Genomic DNA, 27,862 nt, shown 5'->3' on the forward strand with positions numbered 1-27,862 from the left:
CTCTGTCATATTTCCCCTTTAAGAAGCCCTTTGATTCACACTCCTTCACTCTGATGTATGTAGAGAAAAACATCAGGTAAACTACTGACAAAAGGAGCCAAGTTGATTTTAGTTTTGACACAGCAAAGGCCCGGTGAGGGTGTTCTGCTGGTTTCTCACTTCTCTTCAAACACTAACATTGCCTCGGTTCCAACAATCACCGCAGCATAATAACCATACCTCTGTCAGACAACTTAAAACGTCTGCTGGGAGAAAGGTGGACTCAACTTCATTTTCTCCTCGTCATGTGCTGACTCCTGCAGTGACTCTGTGAAATTAGATGTTGTTTTTTTTTATTAGAGGTGTGAGTGCCACAGGTTACATTACGTTCACTGTGTTGTACTGGGGTGAAAGCAGACATCCAAAAAAACATTGCCAAATAAAACTGCATGGGTGGATACTATTAGAGGAGAAAGAGAGTGGGTGGTTGTCTGTCTGTATATTAAACTATTAAACATCTTCTTTATTGCCTGCCCATAGCTATGTAGTTATACGGATGGATGGCTGGATGGATGGCTGGATGGATGGATGGATGGGTGTAGGTAGGGTTCTGTATACATTTTGAAGTCAGCCAGCTCGTATTGCTTTGTCTTGATTCTCCTCTGATTCAGGCTATTTTCAACCTGATATTTTGTTACAGCCATACAGTGTTGACGTTGCATCTTTTTGCTGCTTACTCGTAAGCCGGGACAAGCGTTGAGAGGCCGTCTGTCCAGAGGACCTGTGAGTCATCTGATGACCTGTCATGCTATCTTGCAACCTAGTTGTAAAGAGACATTAATGTCATGATGCCGCCTTAAAAAATTTTTTTTTTAAAAATGACAAGACACTCAGAAAGGATGTCAAACAAAAAAAAAAGTCTTTATTCTCAGTGGTAGAGACGAGAGTGCTCAGTAGACGGTGACAAACAAGTGAGGATGTGTCAGTGACGCCGGCACGCTTGATGAGATATCGGAACAACGTTTCCAGAACGTTCTCTTGTTGGGTCATCAGCACCCACAGAAATCAGTCAGCACACACGTAATAATGCCAGTAGGTAAAAAGGAAGAAAAAAGTAAACATCAAACAGCCACAGGTAGATTAGGTTTCCTCTTGTTTGTCCTCCTGTGCTTGAAGAGCGTCCCCGTGTTCTATGACTCAGCTTCAATTGAAGACGAGTTCAGTCTGGTCTTCTCCCTTATAGCTGTTTATCCTGTGCTTCATATCCTAACGGTAAAGGGCTCTTTGCGTCAGTTGCTCATGGTGCATTCAGCGAAAAATATGGCTTGGGTACTGATGTTTTGACATTGTAGAAAAGTCACAGATGAAACATATCCCTGTGGTATCATTATAAACATTTCTTTAAATCAGATAACCGGTGGATGCAGTGTGGAAAACTGTGGCGAAAGATGCGCAGAGAGAGAGGGAGCATTTCCATACATACATTTAGTCCTGCCTTTCAGTTGGCATTGCTAGAGACTGTAGATTGTGCATTAGCTATTGGCCACTTGGGTACAGTAAAATCCAGGGTCACGTAACTATAAAACCTACAGGGTCATGTCTTAGATCGTCTACTCTGCATGCTATAAAACAGGGTCTATAACAGATGTACATGAGACTTCTATCAGCCTCTACGTTGTCAGTGCGTGCTACTTGGGTGTGTGTTTATTGGTGACCCCACCCGCCGCCTCCAAATCAGCATCTCGATGCAAGTCTCCCGCTAATTGTCTGTCCCGCTCTCATCGGGTAATGAGTGCTCGCTGATTCACCCGAGCCGGAGCAGAAAATCAAGCTCACCTCCTCATGTTTCTTTTTTTTTCTCTCTCAAATTTGCTTTCACTGATAGATTCAGTGCTGTGATCCGGGCTCATTCCTGCTCTATTTATTCTTCATTTTCTCCCACTTTCACCTCCTCTGACCCTTTCTCTAAATGTCTGTTCCCACTCTTCCTCCTCATCTTCTTCTTCCTCCACTGATTCATCTCCATCTGAAGCCCCTTTTCTTTTTCTTTTTCTCCTCCTCCTCCTCCCTCCCCCGTACGTTTTGTTTTCGGTGTGTGTTTGTGTGCATGTGGAGTGTGTAACTGTGTGGTACGGACGTGTCGTGTCACAGTGCACTGAGGTCGTGGCAGGAGCGGGACTTCTGGCGGAGGATCTTGCTGCCCCGGTGGCGACTCATCTCCCGGTAGCGGCCCCGGTCCCGCTCCCGGTCTCGGCCGTACGAGCGCGGCACCAGCCCGGCCAGGAAGCGCTTGGCACGGCTCGTCAGGCTCTCCCTGCGGCCCGCCCCGGGGTCGCCGTCCATCCATCCGGGGCCCACGCAATCGCCCCTCGCCATCCGCACCGCCGCCTCCAGCAGCTCGTTGGTGCCGTGGTCCAAGGAGGCTGAAAGCTCCAGGTAGACGCAGTCGAACATCATGGCGCTGGACTGGGCCTCTGGTGAGTGAAAGGAAAACATTATTTCCTGTTTGTTTGGTACTCATTTGAAATGAGTGAGGCAGCTGCACGCAGGCAATCAGAGGCAGCAGTTTGAAATTTACAGACATTAGATCATGAAGGCAGCATAATGACCCAGCTGCTGTGTGACCACTAGATAATACCTCTAAAATCCACAGCTTACTCACTCATGTTCGAGAGGCCCTATTAGCCTCCGAAGTGCGTGTCACTCCTTTCACACCAAATTGTGACAAACTGAGTCAGTCCACAACATCTCACGTTGTACTCTCGTCACTGTATACTGTGCTCCTGAAATCTGGCCTAAAAGCCTCAACAATGAAACAGAAATAGTCATAAACAGGGAAAATAAATTCGGAAATTGTGCTGTGTCACGATGCTGCTTTTATATTAAACATGTATCACAATTCTGTTTTTTTCTCATTAATAAACATGAAAGTTAAATTTGGACTTTGGAAATAGGGCGTTTAACAAAAAAAATTAGCTTTAATATTACATGTTCGTCATCAGTGGATCAAGATCAAGTTAATCTGTGGATCTGCTGATGTGCCTCTGAGCGACCTGCATCCACTGATGGAGATCATGTGAGAATGCAGCCTGTTCTCATTACCAGGGCATCAAATATTAACGTTTCGTCAAAGCTGTTAGCGTCCCAGAGAGGCCTATACCTAAGGTGCCTTTTAGTGTCAGCATCGTGACCTGACAGGAAGTCATGTGACGAAGTAGAGAGAGTGATAAAGTGTGCTGAAGAGGACGTTTTGGGGAATTTTAAACGGGCGACTGGTGTTGGACTCATTGGGAAATCAAAAGTCGATATATATTTCTTTAAAGTATAACGTATTTAACTTATGTAATGTCATGGCCGTAACTTGCATGATCTTTTCCTAAACCTAAATTACCTTGTGAGACACCAGCAGGCTATGACAAAACAGAAATATTTGACGCCTTAGAATGAGAACGGGTTGGATATTGTTAAAAGTAAAAAGTAAGTGGACCTTGAGTTAGGGTTGTTTGTTAAATGACTATTTACAAATTCAAAAAAAGTGTTCCAAAAGCCCTGAAAGAGTATGAAATCCAACTGAGGTTGCATGTCAACAGATCCATCTCTATGACGACAGGTCAAACACCATCTGCTGATGAAGACTGTGTAATACAGTTGTAAGCTCTGGAAAAGGCTAGTAAGTAGATCTTGAGTCAGAATAGTTTTGTTTCCTGGAAAAACATTTTTTTTTAGAGATGAGTTTCAGTCTATAAACTATTTGCAGCACAAACACGGCTGTATGTCTGCTTTTACTGCTAGTGATTTTTTAATCAAATTTTTTAACAAGATTTCTGCACGATAGATTTTGTCATTTGTATCGGCATTTTGAATCTTAACTACACTCTAGAGCTCTAATTAATTGTGAATTTCAAATTTATCAAGAGTCACCAGTGAATCTAAAAGCAGAGAGCGAGACAGTCGCAGCAGGACAGCTTTTCTGTTGCCACCAGCTGAGTTGCATAAGCTCAAATCTCTTGGCTGCAGCTCAAATGGAGAAACGGTTTCTATCTCAATGTGACTCTCCTGGATAAGAACAGGTGACTGAGCATGTTGTTGACAAGCCTCAGTATCTCGCCTGAAACCGCTTGTTTGTCCCTGGTCAAACAAGCCGAGATGATAAGGAGAGCTGATATCATTCTGTAACGAATGGCCTTCATTGTCAGCTCAAATGGCTTTTTTATTTTTTCCAACTGTACTTGAGCATTTACTCCACTCTGCACAGAGCCAATATCTGAGAGCTCACGAGCAGCTGTGCAGTCAAAAGATTCTTAAAGCCTATTGGTATTCATAATAACTGAATAAAATACACGCTGCATGAACTTGAAGTGACTGCAAAGTGATGGCAGCAAGAACAAATCGCAGCCAGATTAAATATTTCTGGATTTCTTAAATACTTTTTTATATTAGTTTTTAATATTAGAAAAAGGATTTGAAGTGCACAATAATACCCTGGTAAAATACTGATAAATCTATCTGGTTGCAGTGAGAGAAAAACTCTACACAAACACAAAACAAATGAAACAAGACTTGAAAGCTTCAATAATGAATAATATAATTAAACAAAATGTGGCTGTAATTCAAAATTGAACATGCCAGAAGTACTCAGGGTCTCCTGAGTAGCTCTGATTTGGGAAATTAATTAGAAAATAAAAGAATCGCAGCTTTCTTTGAAACAAACATGAACATAAAAACAATGACCTGAAACTGTTGATTGTAAATGTGTGCTGCAGTTTGCATCAACTTTGATTTGTATTTACTGTAATTTCTGCATGAGGAGAGGAATTAACTGATCACAAATAACAGTACTGGTATGTTTTATTTCCAGATAAAATGCTCATTTACATATGCTCAAAAACTCAGGTTATCAAGATGCAATGACAAATCCCCATATCTATTAATAACAATTAAACTTAAGTGATACCATTTCATCATCACATCAACCTCCACGGTTAGATATGATAATCTTAACTCAGGGGTTTCTAATCTTTTTTTTTTTTTTTTCCCTCTGAGAGCTTCTTGATCTCCCGGGTAGATTGGATCTACTGGTTGGAGATCCCTGTATTACCTCAAGGTCCCCTCACTAACATTTTCCAGAGCTTATGATGAAGGTCCTTTACCAGAGGATGGATTTGGAATGAGCAAAGTAGTAGAGCTCCCATGTTTCTGGTCCTCAGCTGATCAACTGAGGACCATGGGATGTGGCTGAGAGCTCTGGAAAAAGCTAGTAAGGGAACATCAAAATTTTCACTGAAATATCTTCAGAAAAAAAGATCCAGGAAGTAAAAATCTGAGAATTTTCTTTGTAGTCAGATATGAGCAGCTTAACTCAAAGTCCTCTTACAAATATTTTCTGGTGCTTTCAGCTGTATGGTGAGTTTGCTCTGTTGTCATAAACATGAAGATAATTTACTAAATATTAATACCCCATTAAATCAAGTTAAATCTGTAGCCTGTTTTCTTTTTGGAGGCTGTGTTTCTACGGCATTAACGTATATGTGACAGTTACACAGTCATTATAAAAAACAAGTAGATTTGATCTGCGTGTAATAATCCAACCACGCAGCAGCTGTTGACCCACTGCAGTCACCTACTAGTGGGAGGAGTAAGAGTGGGGGGGAACAAGGCAAATCCCAAATCAGATCAACAGGACTTAGACCTGGGACAGCTGATTGAATAACCTGCTAAAAGAGTGTGTGTGTGTGTGTGTGTGTGTGTGTGTGTGTGTGTGTGTGTGTGTGTGTGTGTGTGTGTGTGTGTGTGTGTGTGTGTGTGTGTGTGTGTGTGTGTGTGTGTTTGTGTGTGTGTGTGGAGGGGGCGGGGGGGCTAAAGTAGAGGATGGAAACCAGAAGATAAGGGGGAAAGGAAACCAGGTGGAGGAGAGGGAAGAAGGCTGGAAATGTGGAAAAGGCAACAAAAGGAGATGAAGAGATGAGGAGGCGACGTGAGCAGACAAGGAGAAGAGATAGGGAAAATGAGGACAGGAGAGGAAATAAGGACAGAGGAGGAAGAAAGGACAGTTGATGAGGTAAAGAGGTGAGAGGCAGGAGGAGCAAGAGAAGAGAAGCCAAGACAAGAAGATAAGAGGACAGGAGAGGAAACAAGGGTAGGTCAGGAAGGGGTAAGAGGGGAGAAGAAATTAGATGGAAAAACAAGGAAAGAGTGGCGAGGTAACAAGGAGAGGAAGGTAAATGAGGACCTCGGGAGATAACGATCTCTACCTATGCTGACAAGAACAGAAACAGGAGATGGAGAAAGACAATGACGGAGAGTGAAATGAGAGGCAATAAGATGGATAGGAAGAAACAAGTGAGTCACAAGGAAAGTCACAAGGAAAGAGGAAGGAGATGCTGAGAGGAGCTGACAGGCAAGATGGCAGATGAAATGAACATGCAGTGGGAGAGGAAGGAGACGGAGAGTGTCGAACGGACAGACACAACGAATGTCGACTAAGCAAACGGAGCCAGAGCGCATATTAATCAAAGCCCCCGAGGAGCAGGGCCACACATACTGACCAAATGATAAATATGTTCCCGGTGTAACAGTATCACCGTGTGGTAACGATGGAGAGAGAGATGTAGCGAGAGGGGGAGGTGAGAGATAGCAGAATAAAAGTGTCGCCGTACACGCCATAAATAGACTTTATGACTTCAGCACTCTCAGCCAGGCCTCTGGTTCTTGACAGGGGGATGTTAGCTGCTCAGGCCTGGCCAGTCAGCTTCCTCTGTCAGGCTCACATATCAGAAAGAATACATGCGGTCCGTCCAGAGAGAACATAAGAGCGTACTTGTCAGGCGCCTCGGGAACAGGGATGGAGCATTTCCATATCGCTGACCGCATTGATGCTCCTGGGTTTTTGTTTTTTTTATGAAGAGAGAATATGCTGAATAAAGACATCTCTCATTATTCATTCCTTGCCTCCCTCCCCGCACCCCCTTTCCACTCGTTGCATCAAAGTGTCTACACCAAGGAGGGCCTGACCGAACTTCAGTTGACAGCGACATGCAGGCACCAATGTGCAAGAATTCTACACTTGCTGCCTCTGTTTATTTGCACAACAAAGCAAAGCACAAACCTTGATCCCAGACTGTTTCAAGCTCACTTCCACTGACTCTCAGTTTTACCCTTTGCACGTACCACCCTGGAGATACAGCCTATAATACACCTGTCAGTCCACCAGAGGGCACCGTGTCAGTGTCACGTAATGCCTTGCAGTGGAGTAAAAAGTATATACCAACTTTATCCTGAACAGGGTCATGGGGGAGCCGGAGCCTATCCCAGCTGAATTTGGCCAAATGTGGGGGACACCCTGGGCAGGTCGCCAGTGAATCACAGGGCCACCACAGAAAGACAGACAGAAACCAACATGTACATCTACGGGCAATTTAGAATCACCAATTAACCTGACATGCCTGATTTTGGATGGGGGAAGAAAGCCGGAGCTCCCAGAGAGACCCCATACAGGCATGTGGAGAACATTAAACTCCCCACAGAAAGGCTCCAGCCAAGGCTCAAACTCCAAATGTTCTTGCTGTGAGGTGATAGTGCTAACCACTGCACCACCATGCCACCCTGTCTTCCTTCATCAGGAGTCTAATTGATTGCTTTGTCCTGGCTCTTCCTTTTAGTTCTGCTTTCTGCTCCAACAACTCTTCTGAGTGTCATGGTCTTAAGTATCCTATTTACTCTGTTGACTTGACTAGCACAGCTTTATTATTTGTGTATATAGTGGGTTTGGCAGGACAGGCCATCCTTTCACATTAAAGGGGTCCTTCATATCACAACTGCTTTCATGTTAAAAGCCGAAGTGAAGGATAGGCAGAGTTTTGTTGGGAATTATAATTTAAACTTTCATTTTTTTCTGCAAGTTAAATCACCTCTGGTCTTTTGGTAAATTTCAGATATTACAAAAAGAGGTGAAGATCACCTCAATGACGTATGGGAAGTAACACTCATTATATGTAGCGTCCCTTTGAAGAAATCTCCTCCGTCTGCTGATGTAAGAACTCGAAGTGGTTCTTTCAAGGACAGCAAACTAAGCCCCATCTCCACCAGCACACACTCACACACAGCTATACACTCGCACAATGCGTTTGATACATCTTCTCAAATTGAGTCGCCTACTCACACACACACACACACACACACACACACACACACACACACACACACACACACACACACACACACACACACACACACACACACACACACACACACACACACACACACACACACACACACACACAGCATTCTCCCGTCCTCGTGTCACTCCACTTCTTCTCATCCTTCTTTTCAGAGGCTTTGAAAGCACTTCGCTGACATCAGGCAGAGAGAAGATGGAGAGAGACGAGCGGTCGGCCAGTTGTGCACGTATGGTGAGAACGAACATACATAAAGATAGGAAGAGGAGCGTTGGCCTGAAGGAGGGAGATAATCCCAATAGAGATGTACAACAAAACCCGCAACACGGAGACAGTGGGTACATTTGCCAGCTGCATATATACTGACATTGCAGAGACGGCTTTGAAGTTTTAGATTTCTAGTATAAGTCATGTACTGTAGTTACGAATTCAAATAAAGGTCAAATTCTGCTGTCACTCTTTCCTCCCGTTAGCTCGCTGCCACTCTGCTCCCAGTTTCTATTTGAAACATTAATGAAATTCAGATAATGGCCTGGCAGCGCTCCATAGAAATTCACCCATAAAGTCCAGTTAAAATCATAACCTGTCTGTGGTCTGATCTCTGCTCAGTGGATTTTTTTTTTTAGCATCACTAAATGGATTCAGTGCAGAAGTGTGTCTTTCTTCTTCAGTGAACTTCTTTCGCCAAGGCTTTGCCTCAGAGTTGCATGCAAAACATTTTAAAAAGTGTGCAAGGCTTGCTGCCCAGCAGTGATATTTATTAAAGTAAAGTGAACTCTTCGATCTGTAGGATTTATTCATTGGTTGTGGTTGTCGCACCAAAGCAGCTCCAACACATGCTCACATACATATTTTATGACATGTTATGATATTTACTTGATAACCCTTCACAATAAAGGTATATTCCACCTAATTAATTCAATTATTTGGCACACAGGGATTACACATGCCACTTTAATTTGTTATATGACAAATGAATTATTTATGTGTCCTAGTTGGGGGAAGTAGCTTTTACAGACGGAGTGAAAGCCCACCACAATTATAGGATATTCTTCCCATGAGGAGTTTACCATGGAGCATTTGTCCCTGCATATTGTAAACAGTGAACAAACTGATTTTGCTGATCAAAGATAGACCCCCCCAAGAGCCCTTCTAATGGAGATGATGTCGGCCCAGAGAAATATTCATGGTAAAACAGCGAGGCTGAGGGACGGATGAGCCATGACAGAAAAGAGGGTAAGATGAGGGATAGATGAGTAATTGGACAAAGCCCACTACCATTGTTCTCTTGGGGGAATGTGTGTGTATGTTTTTATGTGTGCGTGTTTGTGCCTGCATTCAGGGCATTTAGGCACTGGTATCCATTATAACCAGAATAAGAACATTTTCTATTAGAAATTCAGTTTGGAGAGCTGCTTGAAAGGCATTAAAGGGAGGCAACCAAGAGCGTGCTTTCAAATCTTTCTTGTGTGTTTCGGTTCCTGCATCATTCACCCAGAAACCTGAGGTTTGTTTGCCACTGCTTGTGTCTGGGCAGATGCAAACAGACTGCTTGCTAAGCCCTGTCCAACTTAGTTACCGTTGCTATGCCTGTCCAGCATGCTGTTGTTGGACGGCACGTACAGTATGCCGTCGGTTCGGATAACAGTGACAGCATTTCTTAGTAAATTTTGAAAACAACAGGTCATTGGTTTACAATCTAGTTTATCTAATATTGTTGTTTTTAGTGGCCATTAACAAGCACCATTTCCCATAAGCCCTTATAGGCAGAGACGTCACGGTTCAACAAATGAGGGTGAGTCTGAGTCTAAACTAGGTCAGTTATGTCAGTGACAACAGCAGGTCAGTGGGCAGCAAATGCAGAGATTACAATTAAAAAACTGGAAGAAAAATTTAAAAAAAGGGCTTTGGTGATTATAGTGAAATGTGTTCCACATTTTCATTGGAGATTAGTTGTTTTTGTTCTCACAAAGTAATCGATGTTTACCACAAACAACTGTAGTTGATTTCAATTTAGTCTGAGAACACTGACAGTCAACTTGAGGAAAATACTCTTTTTCAAATAGGTCTCTGAAACAAACACTGAAGAAAAAAATTGCATTGAATTACAGAAACTAGGGATGTCACAAATTTGGCTCTGTATTATGACATAGCATCCAGAGCACAGATGTGACGTGCACGCACAAGCACATGCACGGTTCATCTGTGGCTCTTTTCTGACCACTCTTGTTTAACCACTTCCTACAATGGCAAGTTTACATACATTGGTCAATCAGATATATTTCCATCGTTTTAATTCAATTAGGTTATCAATATAAGTCTCTTATCTTATTGTCTTATTGTCAAATTTCAGTCCTAACAGCTATCTGCCAGTGTTTCACAAAGAAAACCTTGTTAAGAAATTAGTTTCTGTCTTCTAAAAGAGGGCTTTTTAATTTGAAACAGACATAGGAAGGTTGAATGTATACTAACGTACGACTAAGGTAGTAAATTTAACGGGGAAAAAGGGAGCGTATCAAGAAGTTTGGAACTATTTCTATTTCCTTGCACGGAGAAAAGAAAAAAAGGGGCTGAGCATCATTCTGGTGCGTTCAGGCAGCAACGCACCATATTTTTCAGACCCTGGACACAATGTGAGCTTAGATCTTACACACAGTGGGGAGAAAATAATGTATTAACTTGTGTGAACAGAGTTGTTGTTTTTTTCTTTTGATGTCAATAACCCCACAAAATGTGTTTACCTTTGATTTTGGAAGTGAAGTTAGAGTAATACTCTCAATAACAAGCTCGTTGCTAATGTCTGCAGCTAATATTAGAACAGATGATCACAGTCCTTCCTGCTAATGTTTGAACGCTATGATCAAATAAACCACTAAGAAGGGTTCGGCAAACAATTGCGTGCATGTGTGACAGGTTACGTTACAGACCAGCGTCCTTCCTTCTACCTACCCTCTGAGCTGATTTCACGGGAGCGGACAAGGTCGCTCTTGTTGCCCACCAGGATGATCGGCATGTGTGGCTGAGACTCCCTGAGGAGGAGGCGGAGCTGGGCGGTGCGGTGGAAACTTCGCCTGTCAGTCACTGAGAAGACCAGGATACACACATCACACTGCAGAGTGGACAGGTCCTGGGGATACAAACACACACCGACACACACATGTATTATGCAACACCTTGGTGGAGCTGATTAGGTATGCGCACCTGAAGGACAGACGTGGTGACAGCTGGACGTGTGGAATGTCAGGTAGCTGCAGCACGTTACCGCCACCTTGAATGTCATCCACAAATTGACAACTTGTCCTTGAACAACATTATTCAACTCCTTCTCAAGTGCCAGTTTGTGTGTTGGTGCACAGCCATTGAAAAGACATCAGTGCTAAAGCCAAGCAGGCAGCACTCCAATCTTTATCGCTGTCCCATGAGGGGATGCAGAGCAGAAGAGGCTTTGCTCGACTTGATTGTGAGCACGTCACGCTTCACTTTGAATATCCTGACCCTTTTAACAGTGACCACCAACGTCCCGTCGGGGCTTCCTGTCACTGAGGCTCAATTAGCTCGAGTGGTTTGAGCAGAAACAGCAGCTTGTAACTGCCTGGGACCATCTTTGTCCTCTCTCGCTTTCTCTCCCTGAGTCAGTCAGCCACGTCTACGCTGATCTGAAGGTGGTTCGTGGGTGCAAAATGGGTCATGGCAAAGTTCCTTCTTCTGTACATTTGTATTTGCTTGTGGATTTTGGATTTTTAATGAAGAGTAAAGATCAAGCCAAACAATCTGGAAGCCAGCTTAAGAGATCATATCCAAGAAGAATTCATGGCCAAATCCTTCCCAGCTGATCACTTGTTGACCTGATTATTTTACACAGTCCTCAAATCATAATATCTTATCAACCTTACATCAGTCAAAGACATGCTGTGTGTTGAGGGATTTAGATCCCATTTGGCTCAGGGTTTAGTGAAAAGAATTCCCTGTGGTTGCGAACCGCAGAGTAAAATGAGGTGACTGAAGTCTGACTCTGCGGTCATGGCATTCATTAAAGATGCACTGATACAAATGTTCTGTTTGAACAATAGGTCAAACAAGTATGAGTAATGGAAAAGGTGTCATGCCTGACGGGAGCCCAGAGATGTTATCAAACAGATAGGTAACGTTAGCAACTAGCCGGAAAACCTTCAAACCTAAGACCGCAAAACTGATAGTGGAAACCTGGCTGCACTACTGGCCTGTCAATCAAACAGACCCCCCCCCCCCCACCCAAGTACAGGGCTTTTTGAGGCTTGTTTTCTGATTAGGATGGGATTCTTTTCTGATGGCCTGCCAGAAAAATAAGAAGAAGTAACTTTAGCAAACACCACCAAAATGTCTGGTGGAAAAAAATGTATTCATTTTGTATTTCATGAGACGGTCCTCTTTGGTATTGTAGTTGTAGGCTATGCACTGATATGTGTAATGTAAAAGGGGTGGCTTGTACTGAAAAACTCACAAAGGGTTATTCCCAAAAGTGCAACCTCCCTGAGTACTGCAGTGAATTTCTGTCATAGATTGTAATTTTTTTTTTTTTTTTTAAATTATGAAAATGGGTGTAAAATCTGGGTCTATAAATTGAAGCCAATGTAAAAGTCCCTTAAAGTGTAATACCACTGCAGGACACTAGAGGCTGACTCCAAAATAACTGCCTCCAATAGACTTTCAATTAAATTAGTGTAAACTTCTCATGTAAAACAAAGTAAATACATTTTTGCCACAAGTCATTACAGTTTCATTAGCTAAAATCAGTCTTTCAGGTCCTTCTGAGCGGTATATTTGGGCGCTTGTCTTGGCTTGATTGACATGCCTGGGATGCAATCAGGATTTTGTCCAAATATAGTCGCTTCTGGCTTCTAAAAACTAAATGGCAACGGCCAAAATGGCAAACCGGAGGCTTCAAAACAACAATTCAGAAGCCACTAGGTGACGTCACAATGGGTTGCCACATGGTTTTAGAAAATCAATGCTACTTTAAAATGGCCTCGTTTCCCATAAAAAAAAATTATAACTGTCCCTAAATATTTCTACACATGATCTAATTAAACCTTCCCTTAAGTTCTTACGTTCTGTGGGTTTGGCGTTGCTTCTCCACAGTAGCACGAGTGTCTAATGATAGATTTTTGAATGTTCCTGTGGGGTTGAAGAGGTTAAAACAAAAGACATTTTATCTTAAGTTGGATGAACACAATCAATACAAACTATTTTTCTCCCAAAGACAGAAACCTGAGACCAGACTCACACAGTGTGATGCCAGTCAAAGTCCCGTTCTCGAGGTTACCTCGATGATACAGGGCATTATAAAATTAGAAGACATGGAGGAGCTTCTGTTTTAAATCTAGTTAGCTTGTCTGCGAAGAAGCACAGACTGTGACAATAAATACAAATAAATAAAATGGATCAAATCTGCTCACTGTACTCAAGTATTTCTGCTCACTGCTTATGGAGCAGTCCCACAAAATTAAGTTTCTATGACGGTCTGCTTGGAGCCTTCTCTATTGGCTTGACTGTAAACTGAGGGTATTTTATTCGAGGGTTGGTTTAACCTTAAATCTATCACTTTTCATTTCATTTTATTAGAACATGGCAAAATCCTAACCAACAGACTCGCACAAATAAATAATTCAGTTGAATTATCATTGGAAACAGGCCTCCGAAGCCGTCAACAAAGGTGACAGCATCGCTATAAAAACACATTATTCCCAACAGATAACCCAATCTGCCCCCCCAGCTTCGGCCCGTGTGTGTGGACGCCCTCGCCCTACATCCACCGCCCGAGAGGTAAAGTCCCGCCCTCCGGAGAGTTTCACACGCCTGAAAAATTCACATCGTCTCGCTCGGTCGTAAACCGTCGGATCAGACCAGTGAGTAGGAAATTCATGGGGAGCGCCTTGGCCCTGTTTGACAGAGCACAGGAAGAGACAAGCAGAGGAGAAATGAAGAGGGGAGGGAGCCGCCGGCCACCTGTCACCAGCTGATCGAGGGATGAGGAGGAAGAATGGAAACAGGAAGACAGAGAAAGAGAGACGGAGACACTAATCTTTGTCAGCAAAAGAGTACAAACACAGAGTGGACATCGATTAGGAGCGTGATGGAGTTCTCCGAGAGGAAAACTGTGACGGAGTAAATACACCTCTAATCAAACGGAGGCAGAGCAAGAGCAACTCAGGACAGTGCCAACTCTCCCCCTCTCTCCTTTTTCTCTCGATTAAGCAGCTCCTCTCTGTTCACGGAGAGTCGGCCATCTGTCAATACCTACTCCTCCCATACACATCTCCAGATGGACTAACAAAGACAAAAAGCAGAGCCCGCATACAGCAATATTCAAATTATCCGCAAACACACACGGTACTTACCGGGAATTCAGCTAAATATGAATGAAATCCTCTTAATAATGAAGGAAAGGTTTTACTTGACTGACATATTTTTGTACAGTCTTCATCTTATGACACTAATTGGTTAAAAGTATGTGGAGAAATGTACAGTCTGATACTTTGGTTGTTTTTCTTGATGTAGGCTCCCGAATTCCAGTTAAAGGTTGACTGTGTGTAATATTCATTAGTATGTTTTTATTAGTGTATAGTCACCTGAAACTGAGAACAATTTTGCTTTAATTACCTTAAAACTAAGCAGCACCCGACCGTAACATCAACCATTGGTTTGTGAACTGACATTTCAAAGCCTGCAGTCTGGCATTTTGACCGTTTGGCCATCTTGTTTATTTGGAAACAGGAGTAACTATACTTGGACAAACTGGGGAGGACCGAGTGTTGGATCTGACTCGATGTGACTGAGAACCCGAGGACACTACGACTACCCGCCTACATGGGAAACCTCACTGCACCAACACATACTGCTTTTTGAGGTTTAACATCTAATTCATTATGGGAATCTTTTTAGATAGTCTTATTTTTTAAGATTGGCAATTGCTGCTTTGGGCTACATCTTCATTTGACTGCTCCACAGGCTTCATGCTGTTGCCCATCATTCCTGAGTGTGTATTACTATCTATCTTACTGATAGCTTCAGTTTCATGAATTATAGAATGTGAGGCCATTACAATAATATAAACACAAATTGGTAGCAATACGAACTGAGATGTATACGTTTATGTGAACCTCTAATGAACGAAGTCAAATGGGGAAATCAGTCTTGTCTATATACACTAAATGGCAAATTTTCTAAACGAGAAAGCTCATAATAGAAGCAGACATTATTATCTGTTCTAAAAACCTTAAAAAGGCCAGTCTTTCTCAGACTTAATTTTTCCACATTTCCTGTTCCTGGCAGAGATGCAGATAAGAAAAACACATCCAATAAAACCTGAAAGAAAGCATGGTTTGCAGCCCTGTTTTGATCAGTGCACCATATAGAAGTGTTTTGTTTTTGTTTGTTTTTTTAAGGGAGACTTGTCATGGCTTCTCCCTGAAGAGAAGCTTAGCTGCAAGGAGAAGCTGAAGCTAAGGTTCGCAAATCTGTCAGAGGAGTTGTGGTGAAAAAAACCTGCTATTTATATAAAGTCATCTGAAGAAATGAGTACACCCCATGGAAGTTGTCAGTTTTTTTTTACTTTCTCGAACATCTGACCCAGGGGCTTGCTGACATTTAAAAATGTTCGATACCGGTATGATACCTTGACTTCCATACCAGTTCCTAAACAATACTTTTTTCCGATACCAGCATAATAGAATCCAATCAAATCATTACTTATTACAGAGGAGAGAATTTGCTTTCATGCAGTTTAGAAGGGTCCTCCAAACGCCTCACAAGCAAGCTATCATTAGATGCTACAATTTACCAATGTTCCCTAAACACCTCACATGGAAGCTATCCCTTGACCATACACCGTCGTATATACGAATAAAAATGGTCGTACGTGTTTAAAAACAAAAACACACTGTTGTGTATGTGTACTGAGTAAAAAGGCATTTTTTTAATACTAGATAGTACTGAAGCAATCCCATCAGTGACATATATGTATCTGTTTAGACCATTCTTCAAAACATTAATACAAGTGATATACTCAAACAAATGAAACAATAAATTGAAATTTGTAAGCAATTTTTGTTTGCTTCAAAAGAGGATCAAATATTGACTTGTCTCATTATGCTCCGCCAGACTATTGCTCACAATTTTTACTGTGATTGCAGTCTGGAAACCCTGCTCGTATTATTGTTCATGCAGGCACTCTGAAGGGCGGAGCAATCAGCGACAAGTGTCAGTGGTTAAGAGTGATGATGGTGAAGTCGAGCGTTTTTATCTAAATGGAGCTGTAGTGGTGGCAGAGTTTCGGCTGAAGTCTGCCACCGCTGCAACAACTGCAGACGATTCCCTACGGAGCGTACCCAGACGCATACATTTACACAGTCTGGCAATAACAGGCTACCGCATCACTAAATGGGAAAGCATCTGAATTTTAATTTGCCTTACCAGCTTTTTACAAAAACGATACACGTGTGCATACACACACATTAGCATGCATTCTAAAAAAAAAACACTCACACACCTGCTGGAGCTCCACACTGCATCAGCAACCATTAATAGTGAGGACAGTGAATCACTTATCAGACACATTTGCATAACATGTTGTGGCTCTGCGAACACTCAAACCATTATTCCTTCCCATGGTGGGATGAAGCATTTGGTCCTGTTTTGGGTTCAGTGCGTGAGCTTGTGTGTGTGTGTGTGTGTGTGTGTGTGTGTGTGTGTGTGTGTGTGTGTGTGTGTGTGTGTGTGTGTGTGTGTGTGTGTGTGTGTGTGTGTGTGTGTATTCCTCATGATACAACATGTTCCTCACCGACGGGAACATAGACCCCGAGCGACTGCAATCCAATGGCCCCTACAGTCGTGAGCAGAACAAGGTACATGAGCAAAGCAGCTTAGGGCCTTTACATGGAAACAAAAGGTCAAACACATCCCCACCTGCTTGCACAAACATGCGCGGAGGGCGCTCACATGCACAGATAAATACATCATACCGTTTGGCTTTATCAAAAGCAAACACGTTCTTTGCACACATCGGCCTCTTTGGCTTGTATTCTATCTGACTGTCCGAGCGGCTGTCGGAGAAAAATTAAAGAGCAGGCAGATCGATAAAGATGCCGGGTGATGAATGAGGGGACTGAAAAAAGACAGGAAAAATTAGGGAAGAGGAGGGAGGGGCCGTAGCAAGAAGACGAGGCAAAGGAGCACCTTGCTCTATAGTTAAGTCAAAATCTGATAATGGGATGACGAAGTTTGGCGCAGACGGAGTGCTGAGTTAGTGGGTTTGGTCTTTTTCCTCTTACTTAGTTTGTGCTGCACAGAGACAATACTTCCCTAAGGAAATATATTACTGAGGCCATCTGGCCTTCACTGGATAGCTCAAACACACATCTGCACGCACACACACACACACACACACACACACACACACACACACACACACACACACACACACACACACACACACACACACACACACACACACACACACACACAAGTACTCAGGCACCAATGACCAGGGATGACCACATCATTACTGAATGTAGCTGGGAAATGCGAGGGGAGGGGCCCAAGAGAAATATATGCACCACAGCCAATCAGAATTATGTTGCTTTGCCACAGATATATTTACGAGACAGGCGAGTGAGTAAGCAAGAGATATTGATTCATGTTCCTTTGCACAAAAGTTACCGACACAACACTACCATAAAGCTCTGATTAGCCTATTTGCATTTGCAGTGTTAGTGAGTGGATGCAGTCAGAAAATAAGATAGGATCTGCTGTTGTAACAAAAGATGCTTAAAAAAAATTATAAAATATTTAAGCCAAGTGCACACAGGATTGATGTTGTCTCGACCTAAATATATGTCATAATCCCTTCAGTAGTTGACTATGTTTATTAAGTCAGACTACTTTCAAGAAAATGAATGTATTCTGTAATGGATATTAGTTTCTATCTCTATTCCACCTGTTCTCAAAGATTCCATTTAAAGTTGTAATAGGATTTTGATATTTGTCCCTTATTACTTTACTTATTGGATTTCAACTGAGCTTTTTCTGCTACTTGATTTTGCTTCACACAGACTTTTTCTCCACCAATAAATTGAGCAGTGAATCCCAGCAGACACTAAAACAAACAAAACTGCTCAGGTACAATAGTTTACGTGGATTAGGGCAATTTAAGAAATGAGAAATTGTAAATAGTTCAGAACGACTCTCATAAGACTGTAGAACAGCAGGAAAGAGAAAAATGTCCAGGGAGTTCTTTCCTCCTGTTCCAAGAACTGGTGGGACGAATGATGCTTTTCTTTCCTCCCAATTGAGCACAGAAATGTGATCAAGCAGTAATTATCTTCCTCAAAATTACATCCTGACACCTTTTCTCTGATGGGCTTTAACATAATAAAGGATCCATTCCTGAAAGGGCAGCAGTGAATCATCCTCACTGCACGCTGATAAATACACATATATACATCATTGGCCTACATTTCTTCCATGCCTGCACCTTTTGGTTGTCTGTGATAAATATTTTAATGTCAAGCTGTCAAATAATAATGGAAACCCAAAGACTGACTCGAGCAACAAATAATTTCAGACATGCATGTTCGAGAAGAGGGTGAGGAGGCCCACCTGGGCCCGGACATACCGAACCCGGCACACATCAGCAACAGCCAGTGTCAGTGTAAAGGCAGGGGTCGGGACGAGCTGGCTAGGTCAAGGCCAAGTGTGCCACGGTTTCTATTTTTGGCACATGGATGACTTATTTAAAGCATACTACCCCCATGACGTCAACGACATTCACAACGTCACAGCTTCTGGCTGAGCAGACTCTCAGCCTTCTGTGTGTGTGTATGCTGGTGTGGTTTACACACTTGACCATGCCGGAGCAGCATGCGCACACACACACACACACACACACACACACACACACACACACACACACACACACACACACACACACACACACACACACACACACACACACACACACACACACACACACACTCAGTCCAGTCTGTGTACATTCACCGGTCTATCCACTTACAGTAAGCTCTCCCTGTGGTTTGCTGTGCACCGCTCCCTGCTCTGCAGTTGGGGGGTAAATTGCAGCTCCAGCTAGACCGTCATGTGTCAATCAGCTGTGAGTCAAACCAAGAAGCCCTCGAAGGAACAATTGCAAAGTGTGAATGTTACAGTTTTTCATCTTTTTTGGCAGTTTATATCGCAGGGGAGCAATGAGGCACGGATGGGGCTGGCCGAAGAACGGATGAAGCCCCACAGCCGACGTTGTCGGATGCTGACTGTTCTAGCATGATCTTATGCATGAGCATGCGTGATTAATTCAGCCCTGTATGTGCGAGTGTATGTCTGTGCATGTTGCTATGGTAACTTGGGTGCAGGTTGGGTTGTCCCATGGAGAACACTTGCAGCTCGCTACAACGCCAGAAGCCCTGCCTCTTGGGACCGGCGGTTAACGCTGTGCCAGTTCAAAGCCGGGGCACGTGTTAGGCAGCTGGATGACATCTGTATCCGCACCTGACTCTCTGTGTGTGTTAGATCCAGTGTGTAGACTGTGAATGTAATAGACTCTCATCTAGGGGAATTAACACAAAAAAAATAGCACAAAAACATGAGCTTGAATTGCAGAGTGGGACGCTGTCCAGTCCTCTCTGTCTCCCTCCCCCCGCTGCTGACGGCCCTGGAGTCGTTCCAAGTTTCCCGCTGGCCTGCGTCTGTTGATTCAGCCTTAATGCCCTGCCTTGTATTAACACGCACAGAGAAACAAATGTAATTAACTCTCTGCGAGATTTAACCAGCGGAATGAGGCGAGCGAGCACCACCAAAAAAAAAAAAAAACAGCCACAGAGGGAAATGGAGAGATTTGAAGATTATGACAGCTGCAGGAAGGACGGGCTGTTAAATTTGGGAGGTGAGATGGGGAGGAGAACGCTTCCAGAAAAAGTGAGGAAACGAGCAGGCTTTCTGTGGAGATCCTCAGAGTTAAATGTGGCCACATGTGAATAATTCAAGCTTAAGGGGAGAGCCCCTGAAGGCCCAGTGGACAACTGGAAGAGGATGATCCTCTCCACACACTAATTAGAGTGCTCTTCCATCCCATTATTAATAGGCATTAATAACTGCATACTTTTTGATTTTGCATGATGTCCTCAGTGTCACAGAGCTATTATTGCTCTCCCCCCATGGCTTGCTCTTGCTCTCCTTCTAGAAAACGCCTCGCCACGGGGTCGTATTAACTCCCTCTAAAGACTGATGATGCGTAGCGGGCAGCAATTTTAGCCTTCGCCAAAAAGTTTTTCGTCTGCTGTAGTTTTGAATTGAAACAAATACGGTTAACAAAAGAGTGATTTCCACTTTTCTGAATGAGAGAACTTCAAAGAGTTCAAGTGCAGTCGGCACAATTGCTCCTACAGTACTCTTGCACACCGTAGGACACACTTGTATGCGTAACAGCAAAAGTATTAGCAAACTCACTACATACTTGAGTACACTTAAATTATTTACCCAACACAGAAAGCGAACAAATGGCCTTTCCTTTTTTCCTAAATACAGGCAAAGACATTCAAAACTGGAAGAATATAAAAGATGGTGTGGAGAGAAAGAGGTCATCAGAGTGAGAAAAGACTCTTCAGTCTGAACTGAACGAGATAAACGAGGCAGAAGGACTGAAGCGCAAAGCTGTCAGTCAGTCGGTCACTCACCTGTTTCCAGTTGTCAAAAATGATGAGTTTGCTGTCCTCGTCGTCCACTGTCACTGTGCACTCGTAGCCCTCACCTGCAAGCAAACACCCACGTCACACACATCAGCACACACAACAGGGCAGCACATACTTAGTACTTAGTACACATACTCATAGTAAAAACTGGGGGTGTTGTGTTTTTGAGTTAAAAAAAACCAATCATATTCTCGACAGTAAATCTTCAGCAGGTTCAGCAGCTGCCTTAAAATGTTGACAAGTTAATCAGCGCCTTATAAACATGTCCTTGACCTACTCCATAAACCTCAAATCTGTTTCTATGAAGAGTTTATATAACTGGGGTTTGGGGACCACTCGTCTTTATGAGGACATGTTGACACTTTTAAACTCCAGTATGAATGATAAGGCTGTTGATATTCTATATTTTTGTTATCGACAATAAATTCCATGGCTCTTACTGGAGAAATAAATCTACATAAACAGGTATTTATTTTTATTTTCAAAAAAGTAAAAGTAATATCCTAAAACTCCTGGGTACTGCAGATTTTAGAAAACGTTACTCAAATCCTAAAGGGGCTAGGCCATACCTTGTTTTGGAACTATTTCCTGTGGCAGATTTATATTCATTTGTTGCACTAGAAATTATTTAGAGCAGCAAAGCAGTGTGCAGTATGTGATCTACAAAGCCCATGTTCATTATAATGGATGAGCACGTCACACAGACCCACTCGTTGTTGGGATCATTTAGTTTAGTTTTTCATGGGATTTGTTAACAAAAACTGTAGACTCTTGACAGTCATAATATTTAGGGACAAAGTTTTTTTTATTTTTTATTTAAGAGCTTGTACTGATTTTTTTTTTATAAGAAAAATAAATTATGTTAAAAACATCATGTATCAAACATTGAACCTTCTATTGTCTTCTAAAGCTTTCTACCATTACACTCCCTGTCATTGTGAGGTATTTTTAAAATACACAGTGGGTCAAAATTGCTTGACTAAGATGGGAAAAGCCACTGTGATGACTGAAATGTCTATTTTAAGGTAAGAGCATCTCCTGCTGTTAATCAATGCTGTTTTTGATGAGCGATCACTTGGCGATGACACGTATTGGTCAGTAAGGTGTTGTTCCACTTACAGCTGAAACACTGCTAGAGCATCTGTTCAGAAATATCAAGAAGGTGTTAATCAAATAGGTGTTGAAGAGTGGTTTTTTTTTTTTTTAACACTTTGTATTTTTGACGTGTGGCTCATAGAATAATTTGCCACTCCAGTTAAGTTCCCCTGCATAATGATGGCGGCATTGTGGAAACATGTTCGAGCTCCTCGGATGAAAGCGATTTTCCTGTCCATTTATGATGCATGAATCCAAGTACACAACATGGGCAGTAATGAATACTGTATGTCGTGCATCAGGGGCGAGTCGGTGTTATGCATGAGGGAGAGCAGTCGCCTCTTAGTGATACTGACTTGTGGATTGGCTGGTCGAAGGGTTGAGGACCAGAGCTGATTATCATGGATGTTACGGTGATATGTGTGACAGATAAACCTACTGACTGACAGAGGCCACAGGGAAGGGAGAAGGACATCAAGACTGTTTTTTAGCAGCTTTAATGTGATGTATACCCAAAGGGAAAATAAGCCCAATAGTAAGAAAGCCAATAACTGTAGTGTAGCTGAGCAGATTCAGACTCGCTCGCATGTCTTTAGGTGACAACTAGCAAATGCTTATTTTAGTTTAGCATAAAATCTAGCTGAAGGGAAACAGCCAGCATGGATTAGTCCAATGATAACACAAGAGATCAACCTACCAGTCTGTCTAATGTCTATAAATAACTCAATTTGAAACTAAAGCTACAAGCTGGTTAGCTTGTCATAAATAGTGGGACAAACTGAAACTTTTAAGCCTATATATCTGGCAGTATAGCTGACAAGAAATCTGGGAACAGAACCGTAAAACAAAAAATTGGTTTTACACTTAGTTTTTTGTACCTATTAAACTGACAAGGTATAGAAGGGTTTTTTTTCTGGAAAGATTGAAGCTAGCTATTTTTGTCTTTTCCTAGTGCCTTTATGCACAAGGAAAAAGCTCCAGAATATTTGGTTTTACATATTTACGGTGGTAATCTCTTCATATAACTGTCGCCAAGGCAGCAAATGAGCATATTTATCAAACTTAAAATACATTAATGGAGAAAAAGTCTAAACCAGTGTTTGGGGAAAAATATGTTAAGGCCAGATGAAGAAAGGGTACGCTGATCTCCCGGAATTTCATCTCCACAATAAGTGTCTGAATGAATCCCCTGAACACATTTTGATAAGGTTTCCCACTCCTCACACAGATGCACATGCACACACAGACACACTTCACCAATCCCTGTCCAGGCCATTACCGCATGCTTGTGTCTCAGAGTCTATAGAGAGGGATCGGTCCGACTGCCCGGCCAGAGATAAGGCCAGTGACGACTTGCCCACGCCAGTCTGTCCCAGCAGCACTATCCTCAGTGCCCCGCCATGGCTGTGGTAAGCCGGCTGGGCAGCAGCCGATTGGCTGAAAGATTCATCCCGAGGCACCGTTGTGTCACTGATAGGCAACGTGGTAGGGTGCTCCAGGCCCGGGATCCAATCGCAGTCTTCGGATACGGCCTCTTCCCTCCGCAGCTGGTGTTTGACGGGCAGGGGTGTGCTCCCTCGCCGGAGGGGGGGCGCCGTGGTGAGAAACATACTGTACTGGAATAAAATTGAGACAGAAATGACTTTAGTTTTCAGTCTAGAAAGGTGCCACTGGGCATGACAACATATGGGATTGCTGGCTGATGTATACGCTTGGCTTTAAAAGGGTTCTGAAGTTGCAAACAGGCTTCTGATCTACCTGTAACACTGTCTGTTCTAGTTGTCACTGGAGAATGGTGGGAGGGGCCGGGGGGGGGGGGTATGTGTGTAAAGAAAGGGGAGGTGATAACAATGGAGTCAAGACAAAAACGTGGCAGTGCAAGAGAAAGATGCTGAAGAAGACACAGAGCGCGTTGAAGGCAAAACTAAGATAGGAGGAGGGAGATGGAGGGGTGGGGTGGGGTGGGGTGGGGGGGTCGTAATATGAGGGAGACATAGAGCAGGAGGATACTGCTGAAAGAATGACAGACGATAAAGGAGGCTTAAGGACAGCCGGTTGATAAGGGAGCAGGGAGATTGAGGTGGTGACCCGAGAAAAAGAAAGAGGAGGTATGTATACAGAGAAAGAAACACAAGGGAGGGACAGAGAAAGGGAGGATGCAGCTGTGTGTAATGAGGGAAGAAGTGCAGTCAGGTGGCTTTAACGGTACAGTGTATACATAGCGAGTGCTGCACGAATTCACATGAAAACAGGTCAAAAACATAAAGTCTTTATCTCCATCCCTGGTTATATAAAAAGGGGAATCTGTGGCTGCCAGTCATTTTCTCCAAAGCAAAATTTGTGTGGGAAAACTGAGTGTGGGTAAGAGTGTGTGAGTGTAATAGTGTCCGTGTGTGTAGCTGCAGCAGGTCAACCATAGACAACCCTCATCAATATTAATACAGCAATTAATCTAGCTCTAGCAGCACCACTGGGCATCTGTGGCTTTGTTTCTGTCTGTGGCAAAGCTAAGTACAGTATTGCCATTTAATTAAAGGCGACTGACACAATTACAGGAGCACACTAGAATATAATGTAATCTATTTCAGCACCACCGCAGAGGACAGTCACTCAAATTACATTGAGCTGAACACATCTCCTATTCAGAGGCTGACACAGTGTCAATAAAAACAAGAGATTGTAAACTTCAGTAAAAGAGGATTTACCTCAGAGATCTGGTATTGGGTTGGATTAAATTGTCTGATTGTACTGGCGTACCTAATAAACTGGGAACTTTCTCTCCAGCTACATAGTATGAGGATAGTTCTGCTTTGTTTTCATGGCATCCTTTAAATAATGTATTATAAGTGGCATTAATAAAGCATTAATATGAATATAAACTGTAAAAATAGAGTACAAAAGTACTGTATCTATCTAGCACAAAATAGTGTAGTATAGTATAAAGTGTAATGCAGTGTAGCTTTAATACAGTGAGTGTAAAGTATTGTGTAATGAAGTATAGTGTTGTGTAGTGTATTATGGTATGGTATGGCTGAGCTAGTGTTGTATATTGTCTTGGATTTTGTTATGTACTGTAAATTACAGTGGGTCTCTATATTGTCTGTATTGTATGTAGTACAGTGTAATGTAGAATATTGTGTAGTATAATGTGATGCACTGCAGTGAACAACGCAGTGTAGTCAAGTCTTGTCATTTGTAGAGTAGTTTTAAATAGTACAGTACAATATACTGTTATGTGATGTGCAATAATATATTTTATAGTGCAGTGATCTGTAAGTTTTTGTTGTATAACATAGTGTAGATATACTTTAATGCTGTATTAATGCATGATACAATACAGTATTGTGTAAAATATTTTGCATAGTTTTGAACAGTGTATTATTGTGTAGTATAGTATAGTATAGGATAGTATTGTATAGTATTGTTTATATAACATTGTAGCGTTGTCTAGTGTAGTAAAAGGTTAAGTACAGTGTAGTATAGTAATGTATAGAATAGTATTGTAGGCTATATTATGGTTTCGTATTGTGTCCTTTTGTTTTGTTTTTGTTTCTTGTATTACAGTACTGTACAGTATAGTAGGCTATAGTATGGTTTTGTATTTTGTATCGCATAATACAGTATAGTGTTTGGTATTGCATAAAATTGTTTAAATGAGTGTAGTGTTGTATAGTATAGTTTTGTTTTGTATTGTTTCATATAGTAAAGTATATAACAGTGTAGTGTTTTATAGAGTGGTATATTATTGTAAAGTACAGTAGAATAGTTTAGTATAGTATAGTGTATAACAGTGTAGTGTTGTGTATTATTCTTATTAAAGGCAGTTGAGATGTGGCTGTCTGTCTCTCTCTCTCACACACACACACACACACACACACACACACACACACACACACACACACACACACACACACACACACACACACACACACACACACACACACACACACACAAATAAACACATTACTCACACAGGATCACTCAGGTTGCTCAATTAGGTTAATTGAACGAGCTAATCAATTAAGCATGCCGTTATTGTCTGCTGCGAGGCAGGAGAATGTGACCGCGGGCTGAGCCGGAGTGTCAGGGGTTAATCTCTTTCTCTCGTCAGGCTGTAGAGAAACTGGGGCAAACAACAGCGCACAATACAAAATTAATACTACAGGCAATGTTTTGATTCTTGCATCTTCACAGCCCAATTACAATGACAGCGCCGCTTCCATACCCGCTGCAGCCTCGTTTCTCAGTGTACTTTTGACTCCTCCAAACCATGTCCACTGCACAGCTCCTTATAATAGGCTACTATTATCTGTGGAATCTTTATGTGGGATTAAATGGTCCACCGAGAAGGAAACACACACACACACACACACACACACACACACACACACACACAGTGATGTATCGATCACCTGTAAGAACGGTAACACTGCTAATTATTACAAGAATTCACAAATATCACAGCGAACCTTGAACTATGTCACAATGGGGGTCAAAAAATGATGAGCTATGACAGAAAATCCAATATAGTAAAATATTACAGGGCACATAGAGGTTTCTTTTAAATTCACTATTGAGTAGCAGAGGCACGCTGAAAGTCCGCGTGATAATAATATAAATAATATGAATAATAATTGTAATAATAAATCATATTCAAGGAGTAATGATAAATAATGCTCCACACAAAACTGCATTCCCACATAGAGATAGTGTAAGTGGGACAAACCAACGTGTGCTGCAGACAAACATTGATTAGATCTCGTGGAGTGTGTAGCCTACCTGGCGTCACAGTGTGTCTGTGTTTGAATTATCGGCTATTGTGCAGAGCGCACGAGGTGGGTTTGAGAGGGAGGTTGGAAATATGTGTCTCCTTACCTGGTCAGCCATGGTTATCAGCAAGTCTTCTCTTTATGGAACAAGTGATGCGTGGTTCAAGTCATCTGTGCTGGCTGCAGACCCGGCGTCACAATCACCACGGCGGTAACGCACGGCGCACAAAAGGGACGCACCACGACTCATTTACCATGATGTTATTCTTCCTGCTCCTGCGCGTAAAATCTCCCACTGCTGACTTGAGAGGAGAAACACGGCGCCTGGATGTTAAATGAGATAGGTAGTAGTAGGTTGGAGGTGGATGGAGAAGCTACACCTGCGCCTCCCTTTGGCAAAACACTCGACTTCTTATAGGTGGAAGAAGATAGAAAGTCATCGGCACCACAGTACACACACCCCTTGTCCTCTTGGTGTCCCAGCGGCCGGCAGTTACGGCGCTTCCGTGCCCCCCTCCAGTTAATACCTGCACCTCTCTCTCTCTCTCTCTCTCTCTCTCTCTCTCTCTCTCTCTCTCTCTCTCTCTCTCTCTCTCTCTCTGTGTGTGTGTGTGTGTGTGTGTGTGTGTGTGTGTGTGTGTAAAGTGTCTGTTGAGGGGCGCGTCCTTCAGTGAGCATAGTAGTCTTCCTCCGGGTTGGGTTGGAGGTGGAAGGGGGATTAGTGAACAAGGTTTGAAGGAGTGGCGCTGCACTTCGTTCCTCCAGTGTAAATATCAACCCAGATCTGCTGGTTCCTTCAAATATGTGCTTTTGTCAAACGTCAGCTTTTTGGGGCTTTTCCCGTTGAATTTAATTCAGGTTTGATGGCAGAAAAACGGCAGTTTTGTCGCTGTGAGGCGAAGCGGCCGCCAGAGGGAGGTAGAGAGACGCCTCCTGGACAAAGTGCTGCTGGACAGACGAATGAGGTTGTATTGCGCTGGCCTGACACTACCAAGTAAAAGAGGACCCAGAGTGATATTGATGTTGAATAATGTTTACTCTATATTTGTTAATTAAAAGAAGACCTGGTGAGTTTGCAATGGGATTTAAAGGGGCACTTCATCAA

General features: G+C 42.6%; 1 protein-coding gene across 1 annotated transcript; it reads right to left on the reverse strand.

Moving 5' to 3' along the window:
- Window positions 1-874: 874 nt before the first annotated feature.
- rem2 (RAS (RAD and GEM)-like GTP binding 2) lies at window positions 875-27,349 on the reverse strand. The gene is made up of 5 exons (XM_069711356.1): window positions 26,864-27,349; window positions 23,268-23,604; window positions 20,879-20,952; window positions 11,103-11,280; window positions 875-2,453 (listed from the first exon to the last, which is right to left on the reverse strand). Exons 1-5 carry the CDS (start codon window positions 26,873-26,875, stop codon window positions 2,125-2,127), a joined length of 930 nt encoding a protein of 309 aa, XP_069567457.1. The 5' UTR covers window positions 26,876-27,349; the 3' UTR covers window positions 875-2,124.
- Between the last annotated feature and the right edge of the window lie 513 nt (window positions 27,350-27,862).

This window comes from Brachyistius frenatus, unplaced genomic scaffold, assembly GCF_029030835.1.
Source record: "Brachyistius frenatus isolate BFR_SWC_R1_liver_20210118 unplaced genomic scaffold, ASM2903083v1 Contig_99, whole genome shotgun sequence".
Lineage (NCBI taxonomy): Eukaryota > Metazoa > Chordata > Actinopteri > Embiotocidae > Brachyistius > Brachyistius frenatus.

Excerpts from the sequence above, each read along its gene's own strand:
- rem2 (XM_069711356.1), bottom strand. Across the intron at positions 11,281-20,878 it reads TTTTTGACAACTGGAAACAG|GACCTGTCCACTCTGCAGTG; the intron begins GTGAGTGACCGA and ends TTGTATCCCCAG. Across the intron at positions 2,454-11,102 it reads CCGTGAAATCAGCTCAGAGG|AGGCCCAGTCCAGCGCCATG; the intron begins GTAGGTAGAAGG and ends TTCACTCACCAG.